Consider the following 20281-nt stretch of genomic DNA (forward strand, 5'->3'; position numbering starts at 1 on the left):
AAACACAGTTGTCCTTTGTTTTGAATGGCAGTGGTAGCTGGTGTGTGATAAAACTTCACTTCATTGTTTCTTCTATCTTGGCAGCCAACAATGACATTGTCACTTAGTATGTGGTATGTGCTGCAGGTGATTCATGTGTGCCTCCAGTTTTTCCTTTGTTGTGACCCTAGTTGACACCGTGACGTAATCATGACAGCCTACAGCTGGAGTCATATGGTCAGGATTCAAAGGGGAGCTCAAAATATCCATTCAACAAGAATTTTTGCTTTTAAAGCAGACAAAGAAAATGATGTTTTATCTCAGAAGCAATCAAAAGCAACTTCTTTTACTTAAGTATAATGTAATGTACACTCCTGTTTTTACGCTATATTTCTGGTCAGACAGGTTTAAATTTACCCTTTTGTCTATGGTTTGAGTAAGCTGCAGTGTGGCTCAAATTCTACTCCTGTCCTCAGATTAATAGCAGGCTAGATAATACTTGTATTTTGTCTTCTTGTTAATGATGGATTAATGAGGGAAAACCCCATGCAGGACATGAAATAGCTTTTGAGTCAATTGTCCAATTACTTTTGGTCCCTTGAAAAAGAGGTGTCTACATATTAAAGAGCTGCAATTCCTGAACCCTTCCTCCAATTTGAATGTAAATGCCCTCAAATTACAGCTGAGAGTCTGCACTTTAAGCCTATATTGATTATATAACTGTAGCTTGAATATATTTGGGTAAACAGCTAAAATAACAAAACTTGTGTCAGTGTCCAAATATATATGGACCTAACTGTATGCTGCAGCTTTAACGGTGTTATTATTTTAATTTTTTGGCAGTCTATGCTGGGTTCTGTAAAATGTGATAGAATGAGAGCCCTTCTGAATGATTTGCAAGCGGTGATGTATGGTTTATATATGTATATACATATATAAACCATACACCACCGCTTATATATATTATTTATATATAATAAATAAAATAAATAATAAATAAAACCGAAACGTTTAGAATTTTAAGGCAGTGACAGTGGCTAAATGCTTGTAACTTATTAACAAATATCTGATGAAGCGTATAAATACAGCTGATAAGACAAAGTAAATGAGATCTGATGCTGAACAGCACAGATAAATGTGGCTTCGCTATTTGCATCATTTGGTTTTATGTCCTTCTAGTTTTATATATACATATATATGCATATATGTATATATTTTTAATATGTTTGTAACCTAATTGTGGTTAATAAACATGGGTTCATGGACGATCAGTTGATGACGCTGAGGAGGACAGAGACGCAGCGGCAGCGGCACCGCCCCGCAGAAATTACAGCAATACAACGGACAGAGTACACAGTCATGCTACTGCTGATGATGATCACTGGATTTATTCATACTGATAGACACCTAATCAGACGACAGGATCGATCACCTTCTAGCTGTGAGTACCCCTCAGTTACCTTCAGCTACACAAAACAACATAATCCAATGCATTTTATCACTGTAGGATCTCTTTTCAGTTTAGGTTTTAAAGTGACGGAAAATATTCCAAGTAGCATTTTTTATTTTCATCAATTCATAATCGATACATTATAGCATCTGATAGGGTTCCTTGATTGAGTAACAGACAATATGGTTCGTGAGGAATCAGATCGGAGGAAACAAAGAGTCAGAAAAAAAAAATCCAGAAGAAATATTTAAACTATGACAAGTTTCTTTAAAAGGCTTTATTTTATTTATTTTTTAACAATCGTCTGTCGTAGATACTCCAGTGATTAATTTTAGATAATGTTACGCTTTTTTAGTCCGTTTTGTGAGTTAAATATAAATGTTACCTGATCAGATCACTTCCTGACTACCACCAGCAAACATAACTTAAAGCTACTACAAGGAGTTTTTAACTGGTTATGAAACGGTCTCAGTTTATCGTTGATGTTTCTATGTGACCTGCACAGAGACCATCGGCTATTTCTGTGTAGTTACTGGTAATGCCTGCCACCGGACAGTGTAATTAGATTAAATCAGCCCCTGTTTATTTTCATAGGCAAAGTCACAGTAATGCTGCTGTATGCTAGCCAGTTTAAAAAAAACAGCAGGAGGAGATTTTTTATCAAGGTAATTTTATTTTTGATGTTATGTTTTGTGGTTATGTTGGAGACCCTCCAAAATCAACAAAATGTCTAATTTCCTTATAGTTGTTGTAAATCTTGTCTTTCATTTCTGCAGATAACAGGGACCTCATGTGTCTTTAGGGAACTCTCTCAGACCCTTCTTGTTTTTTTTTTTTTTTTAATAGTTTTAAGAAATATAGCATAGAATTGAGTCCCTACCCTACAAACTCTTAAAATTGAATACATTTACTGAGAGGAGTTTTACAGGAAATCAAATTCGTTTGTAATGTTCGTCAGTGTGATTGAAGAAGAGTTGTTGATTCAACTAAATGTCTTAAGCTTACTGAACATGTTTTCTAAAATACAACTGAATTAATAGTAAGTTTGACTTACAAAATTACCTTAAAAAATTCCTTAATGTAAAATGGGAATTTGAGAAGAAACCAGCATAAAGTATAACTAAAATGAAATGTTTAGTCAAGTGCAGTTTTTGAAAAAGTCTATTATGTTCCTTTCAACCACAGTTAATAATTGACTGAGAGACTCCTTGCACTCATTCTCACGGGCAAGTTGGATGTGTGTACAACAGGGTGCTATGAATCCCATAAGTGTTAACATGTGACCGTTCTACAAGAAGAGAAACTGAAAGGGGTGTTTTAATATGTCATTAATGGCCTCTAGGTTATTTAGATAGGTAAACATGGTTTTCTTTAAAAAAAACTATCTTCAGATCTTCAGTTACAGTTACTAAGCAGACGACCAAGAACTAAAATAAAATAACATCAAATTAAGCTATCATCCTCCAGGAATTCAAACCTGTAGTGAATATTATTTCCACAGAGATCTGTTGTGATGTCTTCTTCACACAGGTAACAAGTGAAGTCAAAACAGACTGCAGTGGATAAACGAGGTTAATGCAATGAATATGGAAATTCTGAATGAAGAGGGAGAGAAGACCGAGGCTGATGCTCAAGGGACAATTCAGCCCAAATTCAAAAATACATATTGTGTGTTTAGGTGTGAATGGCTGAGTTTTGGTGATATCAGATGTCTGCCTTTTGTCAGATATCATGGAACTAAAACAAATTCAGCTTGAGGTGCACAGTGCCAAAAATACTTTTAATGACACAGCAGTATCTCTTTGAACAAATCATAATCCAGTTTCTCAAGATAATCCACATAACATATGGTGATCTGATTCATGCAATAAGTATTTCCTGTCAACAGTAGAATCTACCAGAACTAAACAGTATGAACATTTCTCAAAAGTCAAGATGACATCATGAAAAAATGCAATGAACATGCAATCGAAAACCTTAAAAATAATATTTTAATAATAATAGTTTTGTAGCCTATCACAATAGCATCATGATTGATGCATAATGTGAATGCAGTCCCTGCTTTCTTACTGACTGTTGGCCTGTGTGGTGTTTGAAGGATTCATACAGTCAGTTGTGTGTTTTGCTGTATGATTTCCTCATGCAGAGAGTTGAGTCTAGGCGGGTCGTTTTTCTGTCCTCTTTACAGTAAATCTTAATGTTGAGTTCGGAGCTTAACAAGATGAGCATTTAGTTTGTTCTTATGACTTAATGTCTGACATCAACATATTCCACCCATTTTGAGGAGACATGACAGCATCTGATTTGCTGCCACTTCACACCCATGTAATAGCGCAGTATGTGAGGATTCTGCAGGCAGCTGCCAAGTCACTTCTGAAGTCACTGAAACTCAGTACGCGCAGTCACTCCTGTCAGCTTGTTGTTGTTCAGCATGGGTGAACGTAGATTGAAGTTCTTGCTGGTACAACCATTGTTATTGTTCTTCCAGTGATGTCAGCTTCATGCATCCCTGCAGAGGTGGCAGAAGTACACGCAGTCGTTACTCAAGTAGAAGCACAGATACTTGTGTTAAAATTGACTCTGGTAACAGATAAAAGTACTGTGTGAGTGTGTGTGTGTGTGTGTGTGTGTGTGTGTGTGTGTGTGTGATGCCAATTTTATTATTCTTAATTATAGATGGCTGCACAACAAAACAAATTCATCCCAACATGGGGGGAGCCATAACTGTTCTGCCACAGAATCACTTAATATAGGATACTGAGGCATGGCCAACCAAATAAGTAAAACATGAATTATATTAATTTTATAATAACAAGCCAGTGAGATCTCATTCAGTCCATTGAGAATGAGTTTATCAAGGAAGTGTCTCCAGTATGCCTCCCTTTGTACAGGGATTCTACGTTTATTACCGCCTCTCCATGGTGTCTTCACTGCTTGGTTACTGATTACAGTGATCTATAATTAACCCCACCTGTGTACATTTTTTGTGAAATCATTTATGTACGCTGGGGGCATCTGGCATGAAATGTCCATGTGGCAATAAAAAGTAAAAATGGGAATGGTGTCCTAGTCCTTGTATTTTTTTTTTTCAAAGTATCTCTTACAATATGCATATTCAATGAAAGGTAACTCCCATGCAATTGTTTCCCATCAAAGTAAAACACTATGATGTAAGTTTGTTTTTGATAAAAAAAAAAAATCAAAAGTACAAGAACAATAGTTCAAACACACCCTTCCGAGCACTGTGTGTGGTTATAATGTGAAGATGCATAGCTTGTTTGACCTGTTGTAATGACGTTGGAATTAAACTGAATATTGTGAGACATTCATGACATAGTTTGTCTGTAATTTTACTTGGGGGATTTTTTTGTGTTTTAGTCAAACATACGTCCAGTATTCTCGTTTAGTTCTGTTTCAGCCCGCCAACTCCTGAGAAAAATATCCAGATCTGTTCAGCATGGTATATGAGACTGTGGGTCAACACATTTCTTCCTGTTAAACTGATGTAGTGTGAAAGTGGCTGCAATGTGTCCAGGTCTGATTTATCAAAGCAATTAAAAACTAATTCTAAAAATTCTAATCAGCTGCTTTGTAACATACTGTTGATGTTTTGATGTTTTGATAATAAAACTGTCTTTCTTTTGCCATTGCAGAGTTTCAAGGATGAGAAACTTCAGAGCAAAAACATTACTGCTGGCAGCAGCTGTTGGTCTGTTGGTCCTCCATCTCTCTAAAGATTTTTATGACCCCAAGACCATCCGCCCTCATGAAGATGTGAGACAGAGTGGAAACACAATCCATGAAAGAGTGGTAACACAATCCACGAAACGCAGACACTATGTGTACTCCTGGCCAAAATGTGAACAAAATACATCTGCTGCCAACGTCTCAGGCTTCAGCTCTCTTCCTGATCATATAAAAGACTTTCTCACCTATCGACACTGTCGTCATTTTCCTATGCTACTGGACCTTCCTGACAAATGTGGAGGAGCTGATAAATCAGCAGAAGTCTTTCTTCTGCTGGTCATTAAAAGCTCTCCTTCGAACTACGAACGCAGAGAGGTGCTGCGCAAAACCTGGGCTAAAGAGAGGTTACACAACGGTGTGTGGATCCGGAGGATCTTCATCTCAGGAACATCAAGTTCTGGTTTTGAGAAAATGAGACTGAACAAGCTGCTTGAGTTGGAGCAACAGGAGTACAATGATATACTCCAGTGGGACTTCAGTGACACTTTCTATAACCTCACCTTGAAGCAGATGCTCTTCCTGGAGTGGATGGAAAGAAACTGTCCAAACGCTCGCTTCCTGCTAAACGGTGATGATGACGTCTTTGCCCACACAGCCAACATGGTCGAGTATCTCCAAGGCCAAAAGGACAATGATGGAAGCAAGCACCTCTTTTCTGGTCACCTCATTCAGTATGTGGGACCCATTAGATCACCAGGGAGCAAGTACTACGTCCCAGTTCAGGTATTCGAGTCAGAGTCATACCCCCCTTACCTTGGTGGTGGGGGCTTCCTCTTGTCTGGCTATACAGCTATGGTCATACACAACATGTCCCATTCCATTACCATTCTTCCCATTGATGATGTTTTTATGGGGATGTGTCTGGCCAAAGCAGGACTTGGTCCTAAATCCCATATGGCAGTGAAGACGGCAGGGCTGCCCATTCCCTCCAGAACACTAGATGGATATGACCCTTGCTATTATAAAGATGTTTTACTGGTACACAGATTCCTTCCAGCTCAAATGTATCTTATGTGGCACAGAATACATGACCCTAATCTGAAGTGTAATTCCTCTCAGAAGAGATTTTAGCAGCACCAAACTGTAAGTGGTGACAGGGCTTGATGACACTTTTGTGGATGCAAGTCTTTTTCATTCTATCATGACAAAAGGTTTGTGCTGTTTTTCTGGTACGGTTCAGCTTTCCAATGGAACCTTTTCTATTCTTAATGTCATTAATGTGGGTGATCAGTCAGCTAGACGCAAAAGGGTACAGAAAAGGGGAGTGAAGAGTTTTGTTTTTCTCACTTTATTGATGAGCAGCTTTCACTGGAATGAAGGGGCTGTCATGTGGGTTTAATTCATCCATTGTTTTATTGACTAAAATGGGTTTGCACAACTTGCTTTATTGTTCAAGCTGACAAATATATAGCACTGACAAATGGCAACCTATAAATCTGTTATTTTATGAAATCGGGGCTGTGTCCCCAAAGCGTCTTTTTCACAGCTGAAAATGCCAGATGCTCTTCCGCTAACGCTCAGCTGGGCGTGGATGAAAGAACTTTTGAGGCGTAGCATTATTTCAACTGAGGTGCTCGGGTTGCTATGATATAGAATATCTGCAGGAATTTAGGTTTTCCAAGTACGTAATGCAGCAGGTGCCCAATCTGGGTGAGTTTGTGAGATTTTGTGGGCAAGCAAACATGCCAGTGAGTACCATTGTTTCATTCAAGAGCTGAAGTTGGACGGAACCTAGTTGAATGAGTATTAGCAGGACACAGTTGTGGCAGCCTCTTTGCCCCGCCCCTCATCCACTGTGATTGGATGTCTGGGTGAAAAGGGATAGTAATAGGGATAGTAAGAGTAATTGCCCCATTACCCATCCAGCAGACTTGGAGCATACCATGAAGCCAAGCTATGCATAAATATAAATCAACATTTTAACAATGCCTGAGTTGACAAAGAGTAAGCCTATTCAAGGAAAAAAAAACCCCACCAAAAATCATGTCAACAAGGGAACTAAATCCCTTCTTTGTCCATATAGTTTAGTAGCTACAGGCACAATAGGTTTGCCAAGCTTTGGATTTCTTGACTGGTCAAACCAGTGTGCATGGGGCACTACTCTAGAGGATCATGCCTTTTTAGCCTTTCCAGAACCAAAACTACCAAAGCAACAGAGTAGAAAATGGATTAAACTGTTTAAACAGTGTTTTATCTGTTTTAGTGTAAGCTAACATTAGCATGTCCAGCTAACTAGGCTAGTTGTTATTTAACACAGCTTTCCCTCTAAGCTCAAGGATCATTTTATACTTTGTTGAGTTCAAGTTCAACCCAGAGGGTAGCATAGCTCTGGTTCACTCCATAAAAAGCCTATGGGATTTTTCCATTAGTAAAGAAAATAGAGTCTGTGGTGAAGAAAAGTATATGATACAACATTTTTTGTTCAGCAAGATAATCTTCACAACCCTACACCAGTTTTATTATTTTTAAGCTGAAATGCAAGCGTCAGAAGTGAAAAAAAAAACATTTAGGCTTAGGTTTAGGTTTAGATTTAGTCGACAAATGAACTACACCATGGTCATATGACTGCACGCCAACACCACTGAGTGACTAGTGTTGGGTGTGATGACATTTAATATCTCTCTAATCTCATTTAGCCACTTGTTAGCAATCACTCTTTTTAAGACACGTAAAACCTTCAAGATTCAAAATCGGGGTATTGACTTTACCGTAAGGTGATCGGATGATCCTGTTTTCCAGGAACAGTCACTGTTTTCTGTGGCCTGTATCCAACTGGAGCTGTCACCACAAATGTCACCATGTGTAACTGTGTGTTAAAACCAGACGTCAAAATGAAATAATATTGTAGATGGAAAAAAAAAAAAACAGGCTGCAGAGCCAACAGGTTGACGTGTCAGTGGTGTTGTGCTTGTTTTGGCCAATAGAAAGGGCTGTATCAGCTTCATATCATGCTTCTTCTTCTAATTTGTCTGACAAAGTTACTTAGTGCTCAATTTTACCAGTTGGCCTGTACCATAGTTTATTACAATACAGCAGGTGACAAACTGAAAATGTCCCTGGTTTTCATTTCAGAAATCTGGTCACCTTACCAACCTGTCACAGAACAAAAGGTGAAAATCTTGCTTTTAACCATTTATTTCAGACATCTATACACAAACCATTCAAAAAAAAATATTGACTCTGAGACGAGGGAAGCAGAAGTGCTAATATGCTAACTCATTTCCGGATGTTAAGACTTATTCTCGACAGGACTCTATAAACCCTTTTATAGGGTCATCACTCAAGTGATATGGTGTAAAGAGTTACAAAGTCGACATTGTTATAGATTTTACAGTGCACAGGCGTCCAATATGTCATACGTTGAAACTGTTTTAATAATACTTGGCCAAAAAGGATGAAGGAACAATCAGTGCACACTTTGTCCTGATTTCACTTCAATTTTTGGAGTTTCGGTCCTCAGGGATAGTCTTTAAACATTCATAGATAAGGTCATGATGAACCTGTGCCCAAATAAGGCTTTTTGGTCTGCAAACACAGGAAGTATTAAGTCCACAGCTTAGCGCCCTTTCACCTCATTCCTCGCAGGATCAGTGATATGGTAACAGTTAAGTTTGCCCCTTTCAAAGAGACAAGACAAACATCTCCAACCTTAGCCGCTATAGCAACAATATCACTTTCAGTTGTTCTCTTGTTTGTCTGAAAGGAGAAGACAGCTACATTTACTGTCTAGAAGAAGACAGTATGTCTTTTAAGAATTGGTGTGGGCATCTCAGTGACTCTAAGCCTTTGCATGATATGACATGAAGTTATCATTACTCACAGATAAGATTTAATCAGCAATACAGCCTTCCAGTGTTACTACCATGGTACAATAAAAATGAGGATTTTTATTGTTTTTACTACACCGTGTACCACCGCAAGAAATATTGAGCTCTCCAAGCCTCCCCAATTGTGACCAATGTTAAAACATCTTATTGTAGGCCTACTGTATTTAGCTACAGACAGTTCACATAACTTGTTCTAAATGAATTGAAATTGCATTCAATTGGATTATCTCATATTTCATGCATTTTCATACATTTAACTGTAGTATTTAGATTGTATTATGTTTTTTGATTACTTTAGATCGTTTTCAAATATATCTGACGTTTCTCCATGTACCACTAGAGAGAGATCATGTACACCAGGGGTACACAGTGTAGACGGTGTAGGGACTTGAAATTGTTTGCTGTCTGTGGACACAGTTCATTCATGACTTTGGTAAACTATCTGGCACATTTGTTGAAGCTCAAAGGTTGTGTCAGTGTCTCTGTGGGTGGATTTTTCTTTTATTGATGACCGTATGTGGGAGAGTGTGTTTTGTGTGTTATTATTTTCATAATTTCTGTCAGCTTGACATTGTGGTTGTGTTGTGACTGGGGCTGGGTATTAAGTTCTACCCAGAACCATTTGCTTCTGAAGAACCCTTTTTCGAAGAAAGGATTCATCAAGGGTTCTTTGAAGGGTTCCATTAAGCCCCATTTTCATTCACAGAACCCTTTTTGGAAGAAAGTGTGAAAGTTTAAAGATGTTTTCTCTATTTAAATATTCATAATTGTAACAGATTGTTAAAAAAATTGATAACCACAACATACAATCTATGGTAGTACTTTTTTTTGCCTCATCTATTCTAAGTGCAACCCTTTATGTTTGGTTCTTGGTAGAAAACCTTTCAAAGGGTCCAAGACAAACGGTCGTTAAAGGTTCTCTATCAGGAACCAAAAAGCGTTCTCCTATGGGCACACAGGGAAGAGCCCTATATGAGTCTAATGAGCACTTCTACAAGTCTATGAATTTTTTTTTTCTTCTTTACACCTTTATTCAGACAGAACACATGAAGGTATGACAGGAAAGGGGAAGAGAGCAGGGGGATGACATGCAGCAAAGGGACACAGGCAGGAGTCAAACCTGCAGCAGAGGACTTTAGCTCGATATGTGGGGCAAATGTTCTACCAACTGAGCTACCTGGCCACCAGTATTGGCTTATCGAAACTGTGGGGAAAAATACCCAGCTGTAAGTGTGAATGGTGCAAGGCTATACGGTGTCCACAATCTTTTGAAATATAATTCAAAAGTAATTCCTCAGGGTTTCTTAAAACTGATGTTGTGTTATTGATTAATCTTTTGCTTAAGTTAATAAGTGTACAGTTTTCTTTAATTTAAAGGTTTTTCTATAGCCTGTTTATTTGTGTTGTATGTTATGTTATATGTTTTTTTTGCCTTAAATCAGTGCCTCTCAACCAGATACCACTGTTAGAATAGCAAAAACATGTTTCTGGAGGGATGAAAGCATTTATGCACTATTAAATATTACGAGGGATCTCCAGTAAGAATTCTTATGTATTATAACAGTATACTTTCAGGACTTTGTAAGATTTTTTTAATTTAAACATCTATTGAATACAGGAATTTCCAGATCTATTTTATTTTCACGCTGCTGAGAAAAAGTTATATATTGTGTTGTTTTATAATAAAGGGCTTTGAGATGAAATTGTGTACTGTATTTTATAAACATGTATTTAATATGAAGGAAAAAAAACAATATATTGGTATTGGGTTCTTTGACGTTTTTCAGGGTATACCAATGCCGGGAAACATATTGAAGGTGTATTGGAGATTAAGGTTTATCATATTTAGTGTATGAATTCTTGAGTTATGACCAAAAATATGTTTTCTGTGGTCACAGTGACCATTGACCCTTCACCTCCAGATCAATCAATTCATCCATGACCCAAGTGGGCGTTTGTGCCAAATTTTAAGAAATTCTGTCCAAGTATTCCTGAGATATCGTGTTCACAAGAGTGGGATGGATGGTTACAGGGACCTTTGACCTTTGACCAAAATGTGACCTGTTTATTTTTGAGTCCAAGTGGACATTTGTGCCTAGTTTAATGAAACATTGCCCTGTAAAATAGTAAATTGCACAGATACTGCTTCACACAGGTTACAAACAAGAAAATTCACATTATAGTTGTATAATACAAATATTTAGAATTGCACAGGATACTCGTACAGTCCTAATATAAAGGATTCACTGTATGAATATATTAATATATCAAAAGGATACAGCATACAGTATGATGTAAATATCAAAACAAGAAAGCAGAACTGTGTGTTTAGAGAAACAGACAGTTTCCTTTTTTTTCTCAGATCAACTACAGCACCATTCATTGAGTGTTCAATGTTTTCTTGTACATCTATAGGTACACATATGTATTTACAGAAATATGTGCACGGCTCTATACATTCCAACACCAGTAAGTTAGTTTTTGCAAGTGACCTCAAATTAAAGACAATGCATGGGACCCCTTTGCCATAATACTGTTAGGCTGTATGAAATTCCTGTTTCACAGCAGCAGGTCAGTTATGATCCAGAGAACATGAAAAGAGACCCTGTTCAGTTCAATTCGACTGGCTTTATGACTGCATATATTACAATATAAATAAACATATATGACCAAAATAAACAATGACAATACAAAATAGCATGGGGAACAGGAGGGGCTGTGGAGGGCAGGTAAGAGATGAACCTACAACAAATAACTGATTCATTAACATGAATTATTAGTGGCTGATTCCTTATTACTCTTTTTGTCAGTTTTTCCTCGTCAGCCATCTATCAAACCTGAATGCAGCTGGCACTGAGTCGACACACTGTCGCCCTGAACAGCATGAAGAGCAAATAACGTAGATCCTCATCACATGCTGTTCTTCTCAAAATGTCCCAGGAAATAAAAAAGTCAAAATCCTTCAAACGGGACTACTTGGTGTGTATATCTCTCTGTTTAAAGTTCTCATAAAATGGCCATAAAATCACAGTAATCAGCTTAATCATAAACCAAATGTTTCTTCCTCCGCAGTTACTGTGAAAAAGCATTCACAGCATGTTATTAAAATACAGTACAAATAGAGACTGACCAGACCTTTCGATGCATGTAGCTGATGATGTACTTACAGGGTTGTCTTTCTTTGGGTAGATAAAACGTGGGCAAAACCTGATAAAATGTCCTCTGGGGTGCTCTTAGAGTGGACAAATATGGTAAAGTACCCTCTGAAGTCCCCTTCCAGTGGACAAAACATGCTAAAATGCCCTCTGTGGAGAAATCGCAGTGTAGTGCCTATAGGCACTGGTGCCCTTTTTATTTTTTGTTTACCCCTGCCCCTCTGACAGCCCACCACTGATTAAACATATCTGGAATGTCTTCCATCATGCAATCACCAAAATGTTGTAAGGATTCATAAACATAACTTGTTCCTACCATGAACAGCATATTTAAGGTCTTTCAGCATGAAGTACACATTTAAGGGACCAGAGTTAGCCGAATTTCTACATGCCTCTTTATCCTCTTTAGCTGGTTGTCATCTTCCCCTGCAGAGCTCACCATCATACCGCACTTGAAAGGCCATCAAGCAAAAAATCAGCCTTCTCTGTTAACAGCCTCTTTGATCACTGGCACATCTGTCCCTCCTTCCTGGGAAAAGTGTGTGTCAATTTATTTTCATTATGAACCAGAAAACCCTATGGTACCCTATGGGGGCCAGATTTGGGTCTGTGGGCCACAAGTTGAGTATCACTGTGTTACACAATTCTAACACAGATAATTTTTGTTAACCTTTTACTACAAAATAGGCAAAACAATTTCTCACAAGACTAAAAGCTTTAAGAGAACATTCAAGGTACTGATACTGAGCTGTAACTGATGACACTACACAGTAACACTGGCTGTTTGCTGAATATTTCATGTAATTGTATTTCAGCAGTGATGGTGATGTGACGCAACTTTCCAAAGGGGATATAGGGAAATGAAATGAAAGGGGGGCCTCTTGTGGACAAGTCATGTAACTACAGCACTAAAAGACAACATAAAACAAATACAAATGGAGTGAACCGAGATTATCTTAAATTCCATTTCTAAGAAATTCCCTCTCATCTGAAATGTTATGCTTTGTCAAAAAACACAAGTAAACAATGAATTGCAGTGGTAGCACCACTCCACAGTGTAAAGAAAAATACTGTATGTTAGTATTTCTCAATTACTAAGACACATTTCTTGAAATCTCCTCCCTTTTCTCAAAACTCTAAAACACAAGAATACAGAATACATTCACAAAAAACTGACTCTTCTGACAATGTCAAACAATTGCCCACAAACCATTTTATCTGTGCTCAAAGTCAAACAACACTTTCAGATCATACACCAGGGGTCCCTAACAGGCGGGCCGCGGTCCGAGTCTGGATCCACACGCTGTCCTATACAGACCCGGACCTAAAACCAATAAATCATTAAGAGATTTTAAATTTTTACGGGACGCTTCTATTTTAACTGGCACAACTTTTCTAGTCTTTCCTGACCTGCTGTGATGGAAAAAATTCTCACATTCTTTACTTAGGTATTTTTACATTGTGGTATTAGTTTTTTTTACTTAATTACAATTGAAATATTTTGCATGTTATTGTTTCCATTTTTGAAAAATCAACATTTTTATTGCTGTTGTTGTACTTTAATGGGATTCTTATCATTATTTTTTGATGACTAAATACAGACCTGCAAACTCATAAGAGCAGAAAAAGGTGGCATGTTGGTAAACCATTGATACAACTACTACACTAATTCATTATATATCACTCTCATAACACAAGTTAGACATTATGATGTTCCGGACCTTTGCTTTAGGACATTTTCTTTAACTGGGCCTCTTTGAATTTTAGTTGAATGCCCCTGTCATACACACTGTCAGAACTTTCACAGCAACTTGAAAAAATGGTATGGACCCAGATGAAGACTGGGCAGTAAAAAGATATTCAATGAAAACAATACAAAAGGCATACATAGATATTCCAGTACAGAGTCCTCAGACCATAAAAAGGTACAAGAAGACACAAGGAGAGATCAGAATGAGAACAAAGAGATACAAGGCTAAATAAACCAGCTTGACAAGACTCTGTACGCCAATCACCACAGAGCAAGTTTCTCACCATGTTGAGAACAAAATGTTCTACTATTGGGTTGAAGAAAGGGAAGTATACTGGAAGAAACATTTACTGAATTAATCACTGGTTTAAGTTGCACCACTCACATATCTGGATTAAATTTTTGTCACATGGTTTAATCACATGATTAGTCACAAGAATGAACAATTTTGTGTGTAAACAATGACAGCTGTGTTGGACTTCGGGCTTTGTAACTTTGCAGATCTTGCATGCAAAAAAGGGTTATAGAACACATTAAAGGGAAAACCCCCAAAAGTCTAGTGAAGTTAAACCAAATTTTATTTATATTGCATTTATTACATTGCACCCCCAAAACACACACACACTTACACAAATCACTCTGACAGCATCAACAAACAGTGAACTTAGGGGCGGCGCTTAGATGAAGGCAAAACAATTTGTTTAACACGTTAACTAACATTAGCCAGCAACTTTTGTTGTCTTGTCTCTTAACAACGGCTGAAGATAATACAAGCTCTTCTGAATACGTATGGTCACTCCTTGTCTCCAGGGCTGTGAGTGTTACCTGAAAAAGTTGACATTAACCAATGGGAGCAGACTGGCCGACCCGTAGATCTTCACTCAATGGATGGGCGACTGGACAAATATACAGTGCTTAACAAATTTATTAGACCACAGCACAATGTAAGGTTTATGCCCTAAATTAACAGCATTAGTAAATACCAAAATCATTTTTTATGTTTCTGTAATGGTTAATACACCAGTATGTAGAAGCTCTTTAACCGAAATAATATTTTTAATGCAAAAACATAATTATTATTGTTATTGATGATCATGATTCAAATTCACTGTTTTACAAAAAAAAAAAAAACAACAACAGAAAAAATTGTAAAGCACATTATTATTTCTTGATTAAGATATTAAATTATAGTTATTTACTTGCATTCCTGAACAGAAAAATTAGTTTCAGTGGTTGAATGTTATGATTGATTCTGACTGGATCATCTCTGAGACAAACAGGAACAGTGTCTCACAGTGTGGTCAAGTATGCTTTGGAGTCAACTGCAGAGACTGGTACTTACAAATTGTGCCAAGGAAGAGGCAGGAAACGAAGGTTAACTGAAGCAGATGTCAGACAGTACTAGAGACAGAAGGAAGACCACTGCTGATCTTCAGGCAGAGATAAACGCTCCTAGATCAGAGTCTAAGAAAGTCTCCAGAATGACCATAAGCAGACGACTTAAAGGGAAGACTAGCTGCTAAGAAGCCATTATTGAGGCCTGCAAACATCCAGAAACGCCTCAGATTTGCCAGGGAGCACAAACACTGGACTGTTGACGACTGGAAGAAGGTAGTCTGGACGGACGAGTCTAAATTTGAACTCTTCGGTCAGCATCGTCGTGTTCATGTCTGCAGAAAAGCTGGAGAATGTTTTGATGCCAGATACATTGCACCCACAGTGAAACACAGTGGAGACTACATTATGGTTTGGGGTTCCATTTGTGGAAATGGCATGAGAAAAACTGGTGAGAATTGATGGCATCATGAACAAGAACGTCTACCACATCTTGGTGCATCATGGAATCCCTTCTGGACTGAATCTGATTGGTCGTGGGTTCATATATATAAAGACAATGATCCCAAGCATACTTCAAAGCTATGCAGAGACTATTTGATCAAGAAAAAGGAATCTGGAGTTCTGGAACTGATGGACTGGCCGAGTCAAAGTCCGAATTTGAATCCTACTGAACAAATTTGGGATTTAGGTTCAAAGACTGATCGCATTATTAATCGCAATATTAAGGTTTTTGGTTACTATGTGTGAAAAATGACTATTTAGTTGTTTCGTTTTGTTATTTGCCAAATAAATAACAATAACATTTTTTAGTTTTAAACAAGTTTTTGAAAGATTTCTAAAATATTTGTTTTCTCGTTTTTTATGACAGGTGGTCTAATAAATTTGTTAAGCACTGTTCATCAATATAAATCAAAAGCTTTTCACCAAGCCACATTTCAGATTAGGGTCATGTATTCTGTGCCACATAAAATACATTTGAGCTGGAAGGAATCTGTGTACCAGTAAAACATCTTTATAATAGCAAGGGTCATATCCATCTAGTGTGCTGGAGGGAATCTCCAGTCCTGTTGTCTTCACTGCCATATGGGATTTAGGACCAAGTCCTGCTTTGGCCAGACACATCCCCATAAAAACATCATCAATGGGAAGAATGGTAATGGAATGGGACATGTTGTATATGACCATAGCTGTATAGCCAGACAAGAGGAAGCCCCCACCACCAAGGTAAGGGGGGTATGACTCTGACTCAAATACCTGAACTGGGACGTAGTACTTGCTCTCTGATAATCTAATGGGCGATGCAGACTGGACGAGATGACCAGTAAAGAGGTGCTTGCTTCCATCATTGTCCTTTTGGCCTTGGAGATACTCGACCATGTTGGCTGTGTGGGCAAAGACGTCATCATCACCGTTTAGCAGGAAGCGAGCGTTTGGACAGTTTCTTTCCATCCACTTCAGGAAGAGCATCTGCTTCAAGGTGAGGTTATAGAAAGTGTCACTGAAGTCCCACTGGAGTATATCATTGTACTCCTGTTGCTCCAACTCAAGCAGCTTGTTCAGTCTCATTTTCTCAAAACCAGAACTTGATGTTCCTGAGATGAAGATCCTCCGGATCCACACACCGTTGTGTAACCTCTCTTTAGCCCAGGTTTTGCGCAGCACCTCTCTGCGGTCGTAGTTCTCAGGAGAGCTTTTAATGACCAGCAGAAGAAAGACTTCTGCTGATTTATCAGCTCCTCCACATTTGTCAGGAAGGTCCAGTAGCATAGGGAAATGACGACAGTGTCGATAGGTGAGAAAGTCTTTTATATGATCAGGAAGAGAGCTGAAGCCTGAGACGTTGGCAGCAGATGTATTTTGTGCACATTCTGGCCAAAGATAAACTTGGGAGGTATTTTCGGCATTTGGCTCCTTTTGATTGTTGCTTCTTCTCACCTCATCTACATCAGGGCATATGGTCTCCGGGACAGTTAAATCTTTATAAAGATAGATCAGTACACCAAAAGCTGCTGCCAGCAGTAATGTTTTTGTTCTGCGTTTTTTCATCCTTGAAACTCTGTGGTGACAAAACAAAAGACAAAAGATACAAGGGATTTATTTATCATTACACAACAGGATTGCACAATGAGATTCCAGCGTATTTACCTCTTTCATTGATTGATTAGACTGGCTAATCAAATAGTGTTTAGGATGAATTAAGCAGTCTCACAGCAAAAAGCTGCCCTGTAGTCTGGTAGTATGACAGCAGATACTTCTGTATCCCTTTCCAGATGGCAGCAGGGTGAAACACGGTTATAACGAAAACATCTCTGTATGGCACAAAGCAACTGATAAGAGTAATTAGTTATTAATTGCTTAGATAAATTAAGGATTTAGCATCAGATTTGGACATGAAATTTAATTTCACAAAACTTTATTTCATGATTCTTTCACAGCACTTTAACTCTTAACACAAATAAACGCCCCTGCACACTGCAGCACCTCCATTCTGTCTGAACGTGACGTTAGAACGACTTCACTATATCCTTCATGATACTTCTCCATGCAAATCAAATCAAATCAAATCAAAACATAAAATGTTGATTTTTCAAAAGTGGACAGCACGATGTTGCACTCTGCAGTGTTTCCCACACATAGACTGTGCTTTACTGTACTGCATTGTACTTGCGTGGACACCCAGGTATAGTTTGTGACTAATTTGGGCGTTTTTATATTTTATTTTTAATCAGTCCGAGAGGACGACAGCATCTGCGATTGATTAGTGACCAATCTGTCCTCCTCCCCTCGCTCACCTGTTCGCTCTGCTCCCAGAAGATCTGACAGTTTCTGACTGACTCTTCTGTTTAATGTATTGGGCTCCTTATGAAGTTATTTAAACTTGTGCACCTGGTTGGTGTCGATGTCATTCACCATCACGTTAGTTTCGACTGTTTTAATGAACTCCATCATTAACAACAAGTCTCCTCCACATTCAGCTTATCTGCTGGGGGGTAATGTGGAAAAAAGCAAAATAAAACGTGAGTTGGGTTGTGGGGTGACTTTATAAAACATCCCGCTGATTATGAAAGTCAACAGGTCAGACAGACAGGGTAAGACAAACAAATTGACCTTGCTCTGTCTGTGTGTATATGGAGGAGCTGCACTGACAGAGGAGATGCTGCAGTCCTGTGATGATAAATTACATTGATCGTTAATAATTCGGCCGTTTGATACCAAATTCCTGTACTATGTGTGAAACAGTGCGCTGCATAGTTGTTCGGATTTAAAGAGGCTTCGAGGTAAAAGGTTTGCCTCGAGGCATTTCAGTAATCGAACCACTCGAGTTACTCGAAGAATCGTTTCAGTAATTTTTACATTTTATATCTTCTAAAAATCTTTGTTAATGGTAATATTCACTTATCCTTAGATTCTATACAAAATATTCTGTTCAATATATTTTTTCCACCTCATTCTGTTCTATATAGAGCTACTCAGTCAGATGGGGCAAACAGGTTTAAAAGATGGAGGATTGTAGTGGGAGTGCAGAGCTATCAGGTGTGACGAGGCTCAATCAAGGCTCTGTCATGGTCTGTTAGTGATCCCAGACATCAGTCCCATCCAGCCTGCTTCACTGGAAAAACTGCAGTATTTGATCTCACTTTTGGTTTTCCTTTTCACAACATAACTTAACAGGACTACATCCAAATATTTTTTAAGGACTGCTTGGTGAAAACTGAGTGCACTCTTGCAGTTTGTTAAAAAAAAAAAAAAAACAGTCTTCAGTTTTCAAAACAGTCTTAACATTTTCTTAACAGTAAGTGCAGTTGTCACACCTGTTTCATGGAACATCACAACTCCGTTGCATGTTTGCAAAAGGTAGCAACTCAACCAAAACATTTAATTCATCAAAACCAGTTATTGTGAATTGCATTATTGTACTGAGTGAACTGGCCAACTCCACTAAAATTAAAAAAAAAAAAAAGTCATTGTGTGAGCTGTACTGGACAAAATCTTTACGTGTTTTTTCATCATGTCAGGCAACCCTGGAAATGTTTATGGACAAATCTTTCTTTTGTTCGACTTTTCTTTCTTTCTTTTTTTTGGCTGACGCTGACCGCTTACTACTGTACTATAAAAGAATGTAAATGTTGTCCAGCTGAGTGATGCTGTGTGTTTTTTAGATTCAAATTTCAATTTGTAGTACACAGAAAAATTATATACACTTTTCAGACAATCCTCATACACATTTCTATATAAAATGCATTGGTTTGTACTTGTAAATGCATTAGTTGATCAGTAAAAAGATGAATAAACTCTCAGCCTCATTTCAAAGAGATGATAAACTGTCTGATCTGTCCAAAGAAAATCGATGAGAGATGCAGTGAAGTGAGGAGGCAATTAACATAAGTTTGTAAAGTACTTATAGTGATCTATTTTAGGAAGGACATCTGCATTAACATGTAGCACACGATTAAATAATGCAGCAAATAAATAAAAAACAGGCCTACCTGAACAAGCAGATCAAACTGAGCACTGGGTGAGGACAGATACAGTACTGTCTTGGCAGCGTCTGTGGCAGATTGTTGGAAAAGTGGCAAAGCGATGTGGTCAGTGCAGGTTGTGTGAGCTGGGATGTGAGCAGGAAACACGAAGTAGTGTAAAGGTATGTAAGAAATGTTAGGCAGTTTCTCTGAAGACATGATCATGTTGTAGAAAGACACACACACACACACACACACACACACACACACACACACACCCACATCAAAACCAAGAAATTTCGCTGGGCCAGGCATTTGTCTTAGTGGCCTGTAAGGAACAGGTAATGACAAATAAAATAAACCAACACAAATTAATATCATTAAAAAAATGGACATGTATGTACAGCTGCACGGTGTCAGGTCTGTCTGTGGACTCGTCAACTGCTGTAGACATGACATTGGCTTTCTTCAGTTCTTCTGAACACACCTGTACACACGTTTGACACACGCGCTCTGAATGGCCTTTTTTTTTTTCCTTTGCCAGGATCCAGGACACACAGAGGGAAGCTGCAGTA

General features: G+C 38.2%; 1 protein-coding gene and 1 pseudogene across 2 annotated transcripts; one reads left to right on the forward strand and one right to left on the reverse strand.

The window, feature by feature from the left end:
• Nucleotides 1-5083: 5083 nt before the first annotated feature.
• LOC146324002 (N-acetyllactosaminide beta-1,3-N-acetylglucosaminyltransferase 3-like) lies at nt 5084-7482 on the forward strand. Its single transcript, XM_084723197.1, has one exon. The coding sequence runs from the start codon at nt 5093-5095 to the stop codon at nt 6245-6247; it is 1155 nt and encodes a 384-aa protein (XP_084579323.1). The 5' UTR covers nt 5084-5092; the 3' UTR covers nt 6248-7482.
• A 7927-nt stretch (nt 7483-15409) lies between these two features.
• LOC146324003 (N-acetyllactosaminide beta-1,3-N-acetylglucosaminyltransferase 3 pseudogene) lies at nt 15410-19950 on the reverse strand (annotated as a pseudogene). Its single transcript, XR_014771210.1, has 2 exons — nt 19734-19950; nt 15410-17302 (listed from the first exon to the last, which is right to left on the reverse strand). The product of XR_014771210.1 is annotated as an N-acetyllactosaminide beta-1,3-N-acetylglucosaminyltransferase 3 pseudogene (transcript).
• Between the last annotated feature and the right edge of the window lie 331 nt (nt 19951-20281).

This window comes from Lutjanus erythropterus, chromosome 7 (genome assembly GCF_056507025.1).
Source record: "Lutjanus erythropterus isolate fLutEry1 chromosome 7, fLutEry1.hap2, whole genome shotgun sequence".
NCBI lineage: Eukaryota > Metazoa > Chordata > Actinopteri > Lutjaniformes > Lutjanidae > Lutjanus > Lutjanus erythropterus.

Bases quoted from the DNA above. Each gene is read 5' to 3' on its own strand.
- LOC146324002 (XM_084723197.1), top strand. From the start codon at position 5,093: ATGAGAAACTTCAGAGCAAAAACATTACTGCTGGCAGCAGCTGTTGGT.